This window comes from Bidens hawaiensis, unplaced genomic scaffold, assembly GCF_021521415.1.
Source record: "Bidens hawaiensis isolate Kalapana, Puna unplaced genomic scaffold, B.hawaiensis_p1.1 tig00027139_1, whole genome shotgun sequence".
In the NCBI taxonomy this organism is placed as follows: domain Eukaryota; kingdom Viridiplantae; phylum Streptophyta; class Magnoliopsida; order Asterales; family Asteraceae; genus Bidens; species Bidens hawaiensis.
In genome coordinates, this window is record NW_027505091.1 from 48923 (window position 1) to 56643 (window position 7721).

At 34.6% G+C, this 7721-nt stretch overlaps 1 protein-coding gene across 2 annotated transcripts; it reads left to right on the forward strand.

Moving 5' to 3' along the window:
* Positions 1–1985: 1985 nt before the first annotated feature.
* LOC143610612 (uncharacterized) lies at positions 1986–7513 on the forward strand. Of its 2 annotated transcripts, XM_077085042.1 has the most exons (17): positions 1986–2315; positions 2495–2598; positions 3292–3411; positions 3518–3607; positions 3691–3806; positions 3964–4063; positions 4173–4244; positions 4331–4378; positions 4451–4528; positions 4626–4745; positions 4906–5011; positions 5284–5447; positions 5550–5684; positions 5832–5962; positions 6739–6801; positions 6900–6978; positions 7087–7513. In XM_077085042.1, the coding sequence occupies exons 1-17, from the start codon at positions 2048–2050 to the stop codon at positions 7138–7140; spliced, it is 1848 nt and encodes a 615-aa protein (XP_076941157.1). In that variant the 5' UTR covers positions 1986–2047; the 3' UTR covers positions 7141–7513. The 2 variants fall into 2 exon arrangements, with proteins under 2 accessions (XP_076941157.1, XP_076941158.1); XM_077085043.1 differs by lacking the exons at positions 6739–6801; positions 6900–6978; positions 7087–7513 and having other exon boundaries at positions 1987–2315; positions 5793–5910.
* Positions 7514–7721: the final 208 nt, after the last annotated feature.

Consider the following 7721-nt stretch of genomic DNA (forward strand, 5'->3'; position numbering starts at 1 on the left):
TTTGGCACATATTTAAGTTAAAATTATAATGACACAAACTGAAATATTTTGCATTAATGTTCTGGGTAAAAATATCTAAATTTGAGTAAATTAAACAAGGTGTCAACTTTTTTAAAAGTATGCAAATCAAATAATCAACAAACATTGTGAACTAGATTGACTTCGCAGGAGTTCTAGTGTGTACGTATGTGTATTTGAGTTTTTAAGTTGTGAGCTATATGTAGATGTCTAAAAAAAGAGACATGCTTCATGCTTGACTTGCAGTGTTTGATAGATTAGGTTTTAGCTCTAAAACGATATGAATATTGAATCTCTTTACGTTTTTTTATAAAGTGAACTGATATAATCTTTGTTTTCTTTTTATATACGCTTTAAGAGCATTGTTATTAATTAATAACGTATTCGGGCTATGCCTCTTCATGAATTAGAAATTGAGACTCTACTTTTGACCCATTATGTATACCATCAATTAGTTATCTTACATATATATGCATAAATTCTTATGCTCTTTGAGTGGACTAAGCCGGTGAAATTACTTGATTAAACAACATACAAAGGATTGTAGGTGGGCCAATGAATGAAACCGAATGTTCAGTTACCGTTAGGCGGGAATTTCGTTTATGTTCGTACATTTTATAAATGAACGAACATGAACAAACAGTTTGTGTTTATTTAACTAAACGAATGAACATGAACACATGTATCGTTCTACATTTATGTTCGTTTATCTTTGTTCAATTATGTTCACTTATGTTTGTGAATCGCTTGTTAGATCTTAAATAAAAGAACATAAAACTAACACAAACATGTTTGTTTTTGAAACGAACCAATATGATCACAAATATTTGTCCGATTAACAGTAAATGAACAAACACGAACACGTCATTACTCGTGTTGTTTCGGTTCGTTTATAGGCCTGGTCGTAGGTTTCTATCTTTTGAAATACTATAGAAAAAAGAGTAAAACATGAGCTTGCACTATTCTAGTATATATTAAGTTATATAGCTAGGACTCATACAACTTTGTTTCTATTATACATCACTTCGTATGTAGTCCGTATCAAGTTTTAAATGCATCTCTCTACGTGCGAGTACAAGATCTGAAGACAAGTACCGAGTACAAGTTTTACAGGCCTAGTCGTAGGTTTCTGTCTTATGAAGCTCACAAGCCACAACAAAAAGGAAGCTCATAAACATCAACACTAAAACCTTTTTACCCGCCAAAAGTTATCTCCTTCTAATTTTGTCTTCCTTTGGGAGGTCGCGAGTTCAAATCCGAGTCAAACGCGAGTTCTATCCTGCCTACGTTACGCCATAGGGTTTCAACTCTTGTGACAGTGAAATTGGTGTCAAGTGCCATTAGGGGAGAAAGAGGACGCAAGGTGGACCTGAAACCAATACCTATTTCCGGGTATTAAAAAATAACCCTATTTTCGGGTTTTTTTGGGCTTTTTTTCCGGGTATTTTTTGGATATATATTGAATTTTTTATAAGGGGTTGCACCTTTTAGTATTATTTTCCGGAGTATTTTTCGGTTAATATCATGTATTGATCGGGTATTTGAAAAACCTGGTTCCGGGTATTTATAAAACTTGGTTCGGGTATGGAATCAGTTCGGGTTTTCGAGTATTACAGGGTACAAACCGGGCCCGATTCCGGGTACAAGTTTTGATACTGAAATGCATACCCTATATTTTACCCTACGGGTAGGGTCAGGGTATAGGTTCGGGTATTAAAACCCGGTTTCTGGTTTTTAAATCAGGTCCAGTCCAAGTTTGAGTTTTTTGTGCACCTCTATCCAAGTCATACCGTAGACTGTCATAGTTGTTAAAACAAAGGCAATCATGAAAAGTATTTGTATAATTTTATTTCAAAAAATAATATATTTTAGCTGTAGAAGCCCAAATGCACATATGGGCCTGGGCTGGCATTTTATCCGTACAGATCCAGCTGGTCATGTGTCAGTAAACTGGAGCTACTTACTTATCCGATCCAAACCAAAATAAAATATCCCACAAACCGAATCACTTAACCGTAACCGGTGAACGATGGTCGGAAACACCTTCATCCACGCCGTCGGCACAAATCCTTTACTTCCGGTCATCGTTTCTGCTTCTCCGACCACTTCCACTCTTACCAGCTCCACTATCACCTTTTCTAAAAGAAGACGACATTACTGTCAATGCATCGTTGACGCCACTAACGCCGTTACCGCAGACGCCGGTGAAGATGTGTTCTCCGTTAATACCAACTCTTACGACTTTAATTTTGATTATCTCGGCCAGAGCACCAAAGGCGACTTGAACCTCAAATACGGTACTCTTCATATTATGTAATTAATAATAATATTGACCTAGGTCAACGCTTTATGTTAATTGTTAATTATATAGTTCCTAAATGTTATATGTGTATGCTTGAATTTTAATCTGTTTAGAGCATTGGATTCTTATTTATTTTTATAAAGTCTGTGGTTTGTTTGTTGATTGTTGAAGCAGAGGTTAACGGTCAGGCGGATGTTGCGCGGAAAGGTCCGATTGAGGAGGTTGCTAAGCTTCAAGCAATAGAAGCTGAGGGCTTGCTTCATCATTTAGGGATACAGGTTGAAGTTGCTGATTTTCTTTATTACTTGCGTCTTTTAACTGAATTACTTAATTTGTTTTAGCACCCATAGTTATCAAATGCGTTAGGTGCACTCAAGGCGCGTAGGTCTCGCCTGCGGGCCTGAAAAAAAAATTCAAACAAAAAAACAAAAAATATATATAGCATTTAATATCATCTAATTAGTATTAAAAGGTCTAAAATAGCAAAATTCAAATGTAATTTTAAAACTTGAATAACAGAATGTTTAATGTAATTCCTTTGACCTCTCCTACATCGTAGACAATGCCGAAGCGCTCACCTAGGAACTAGAAGCGCATTTATTGAGCCTCGCCTGAAAAATGAGTCTAGGCGCAAGAAGCGAGGGCATTTATTAATTATGTTAGCAACCACGAATCACAACTCATTTGCTTTGTATCGCGCCGAGTGACATGATTGAAATTGTAGGGTTTCAAATGTTTTCTTATGCTAAATTGAAGTGCTTACTTCCTAGTTACCTTCAATGATCACAATTATGGATTTATGGATAGTATGCTGTTTGATAAGGCTTTGCAACATGTTAACATACTCAATGCTTTATTTTTGGCATGTTTCACTTGCACTTTGTTGTCATATGATTTATGAACACTATGGGATACTTTAATTAGGTTTTTTATGGTTTTTTGATGAGTGATATATAACAAATCATTTGCAGGATCCGTCTTCTTCGAGGCATTCTCCACGTGGCATATTTTGTAGCCGAACATTGAATCTCCGGTCAATTAGTGCAATTGGATATGATATGGATTACACTTTAATTCACTATAATGTCATGGTAATTGGTATTTCATATTGAGACCATATTAACATAGCTTTAATGTTCAAGCGATAACGAAGTCGAACACGTTCTTTCAAATCTAACTTTAATTTTGAAATTGAAGGCGTGGGAAGGGCGAGCTTATGACTATTGTATGGAGAATCTAAAAAAAGTCGGCTTTCCTGTTGATGGGCTTTCTTTTGACCCTAAATTGGTAGTTCCCTTATAGATTTCTTGACCTAAGCTAGTGATTATGATATTTTATATATAAATTTTCATGATCTGTTGTTCTAACAGGTTATTAGAGGACTTGTCATAGATAAAGAGAAAGGAAACTTAGTTAAAGCTGATCGATTTGGCTATGTGAAGAGGGTTATGCACGGCACAAAACTGCTACCTACCCGAGCTGTCAGGTGTGACCATGAACCTTATCGTTATCTAGTTTATTATAAAGCTAAAAAGATTATCATATCTGCATAGAAATTTCAATGCGGTTGTCATAATTATACTATAAATTTTTGTTCATATTATCCCATATATGTTACTTGATAATTTTGTGTGCATGGAAAGTGAGATTTATGGGAGAGAACTGGTGGACCTGAGGATAGAAAGTAGATGGGAGTTTCTCAATACATTATTCTCTGTTTCAGAAGCAGTGGCGTATATGCAGGTAGCTTGTTATTCAATCTGAGAATTTTTATATAAATTCCCAATATTCTTGAGTGGTGAATCCGTAAAGAAATGTAGTATTTGGGTGATGCATGGTTGTTGTATTTCAGATGGTTGATAGATTTGATGAAGGGATTATTTCACCAGACCTTGGTGCTGTTGATTACAAAGGTCTTTACAAGGCAAGAAAAGATACTTGTTTTTGTTTCGGTTTAACTTTATTTCTTTTAACTTCCACTAATATTTGAATTTGCTTCTTTTGTTTCAGGCTGTTGGTAAGGCCCTTTTTAGGGCTCACGTGGAAGGTCAACTAAAGGTAAACGTGTAACTGATTTTGGTCTTGTTAGTGGGACCCAGAGCCATTAACTTTTTCATGGATTATGCGCAGAGTGAGATAATGTCAAAGCCAGAACTGTTTGTAGAGCCAGATCCAGAGCTACCTTTAGCACTTCTGGACCAAAAGGAGGTATTTTCTATTTTTAATACCACGTTTTAATGGTGAAATGCTTTTAACAAATTTAATATAATATGTTCTAAAAGGTGTTAGGTTTTCATTTCATTAGGCTGGTAAAAAGTTACTGCTTATTACCAACTCGGATTACATCTATACAGACAAGATGATGCGACATTCTTTTAATAAATTCCTTCCAAATGATATGAACTGGCGAGATTTGTTTGAGATGGTTAGTCGAACTTCCTGCAATCTACCTTTTGACTTTTTTAATCATTTTACAAATCTTTACAAAGTGTTTTTGCCACATATAATTCTATTAAGTTTTAACCAAAAATAATATCAATTATACAACATGTTTTGAGTTTGTGAGACGTGCTTGTTTAATGTAGGTTATTGTCTCAGCTAGGAAACCTGAATTCTTTCAAATGTCACACCCTTTATATGAAGTGGTTACAAGTGAGGGCCTGATGCGGCCAACCTTCAAGGCTAGTCCAGGTGAATGAATTATCAAATAACCCCTGGCCATTACAAAACTTGTACCTTTATCTTAACTTTTTTTTTTATCTTTTTCTCCCGCGTTCCATCAGTCTATATATAAGGCATTCATGTTTTCCGTCATTATAAATATATATTGTTTATGAACAGTGTTGATTTATATTCTTGAAGTTCTGTATTTTCTATAATTAACGGGCAAGATTTCAAATTCATATTCATTTAGTTTGTTAATTATTATAATATTTATCACTTTATATGTTTCTTGTTTTTAGGGGGCTTGTATTCTGGTGGAAGTGCTCAGATGGTTGAAAATTCATTAGGCATTCATGGAGATGAAATATTGTATGTTGGCGATCATATCTATACAGATGTAAGCGTTTCTAAAGTACATCTTCGCTGGCGGACAGCATTAATTTGTCGAGAATTGGAAGAAGAGGTAAGTAAGCTATATAAATTAATAATGACAAAAATATTTTGTAACAATTAACAAGTCCTTATAAATGAATAATAGTTTGCTAAATTGTTTATGGTGGTGCAGTATAATGCTCTAATTTGTGGTCGAGAGCACCGGGCTATGATTGTAGAACTGATGAATCAAAAAGAGGTAGTTGGTGATCTGTTTAACCAATTTCGTTTGGCTCTGCAAAGAAGAAACACGGGTCGTCCCGCTCAAGTAATTTTTTTTTTTTCAGTTTTATGGTTACTGTCTTTTAATTACAGGGACGAGGAATATTAACTATTTATGGACTTTCAATGACAATTAATAGATTCTTTTGATCAGATTATTATGGTTCTATAGAATTTACCATTCATTTTATAGACCATGGCTGCTACTCATATGGATGATAAAGAGCTCACCGAGAGTGTGCAAAGGCTACTTATTGTAATGCAACGGTTGGATGAAAAAATTGCACCAATGTTGGAAGAGGACGGTGAACACTTCAGCAAAAGGTTTGTCAGTGTCTAAACACTATTGATGATCAAACATGAACAATTAAATGAACGAAGTTTCTTGTTCGTGTTTGATCATTAAGATTAGTGAATGTGTTCATGTTTACTCATTAACAGACTAACAGCATAAACTAATGGTTCATGTACGAAGTGAACAAACATAACTGAATCTAGCTAACACCAATTAGTAGTAAACGTGAACCTCAACTTTTTGTGTCTACAAAATTAGTAAAACTTGATTGAATTCTATTGGGTGATATTTTAATTACATAAATCAGGACTAAATTGTAATGAACGTAAAAAAATTTTAAAAAATATAAAAATATGTAAACAAACGAAATTAAACAAACGTAAACTAACATAAATGAACGTAACCAAACGAACATAAACAACATTTATGAACATAAATGAATGAATGAGACATGTGTTCATGTTCGTTCTTTTAATTAAATGAACAAAGATTGTTGTTCGTGTTCTTTAATTTTTTTAAATAAACAAGCGTAAACGAACTTATTGGCAAACGTTCACGAAGAGTTCACTGAATGCTCGGTTCGTTTACAGGCAAACCTATTGGCCGTCATAAAACGAATATGGTTGGTGAACCCATTTTTATAAATCTAAAATGACCGGTGTCTACCCTAGCCCATTTTGGTTAGAACCTGTGTTGACCCAATCCACGCTTGACCCACTCCACTCGTTTTGCTAGACTAAAACATGATATTATATTTATTATTATTCAACCTGTATAACTTCACTGATGGATCAATTGCTGGTAGGTGGGGATATCTGTCACGTGCAGGTTTGTGGGACAAGAGTCATCTAATGCGACAAATAGAGAAGTACATATTTCAGTTTTCCTCTAATTTAAGAACTTAAATAATTGTTCATTTGTTGTGAATTTGTGATAATATTCACAAGTTAATCCTCTATACCGCAGGTATGCTGATATTTATACCTCACGAGTGTCAAATTTTCTTCATTATACACCTTTCATGTATTTTCGCTCACAGGAGCAGGTATTTAATCACATGACTTTCCAACAAGTCTTCATAAACCAACTTAATAAAATTAGAGTTCTTGGTTTTGGATTATATTCTAACATCTAAAAATGTTTTACCTTGCAGACACTTGCCCACGATTCGTATTCATTTTACCAATCTGGAAAGTACAATCCATGAGTCGATAATTGTGGCAAAGGTTGCTCAATCAAACCAAAAATCCTAGGTACATTTTAGTCACATTTGCAAAAGTTCAGCCTCTAGGACCCCCTAACTGCCTTGGGGTGCCTCATGTTATATAAAACCGAGGTTGTACCATATTTTGGTAGAGCATATGCATCTTCTAGTGAGTGTTTGATATGAATAATTATTGCCAAAGTTGGCTGTATTTAGTAGTGAATGTTGTAAGGTATTCTAGTGTGTTTGATAACTTTGCCCTTAGCCCCTTGTGTTTATTCCTTGGGCTGTACAAGTAAAATTACTCTTCATAGGAAAGATACATTTATGAAGATTCTTGTGTTAATCTTGCTTGTAAAAAGGCGCTTTCACGGCTTTTGGTTTGTGAACTGTTTTTGTGGTATGTGTATGTTTTGGATTGCGTCCTTAACCATGAGGAATTAGAGCTTTAGTTTGCGACTCTGAAACATGTTTAATCTTTTAAGTTTTAACACTAGTTGATGTTAAATCATCATTTAACCTTTTCAATAAAAAAATTAAGAACTTTGGAAAATGACTTATTATTTGCTCTAAAGAAACTTTAG

Excerpts from the sequence above, each read along its gene's own strand:
- LOC143610612 (XM_077085042.1), top strand. The coding sequence starts at position 2,048 with ATGGTCGGAAACACCTTCATCCACGCCGTCGGCACAAATCCTTTACTT. Across the intron at positions 3,412-3,517 it reads TAATTCACTATAATGTCATG|GCGTGGGAAGGGCGAGCTTA; the intron begins GTAATTGGTATT and ends TTGAAATTGAAG. Across the intron at positions 4,064-4,172 it reads AAGCAGTGGCGTATATGCAG|ATGGTTGATAGATTTGATGA; the intron begins GTAGCTTGTTAT and ends GTTGTATTTCAG.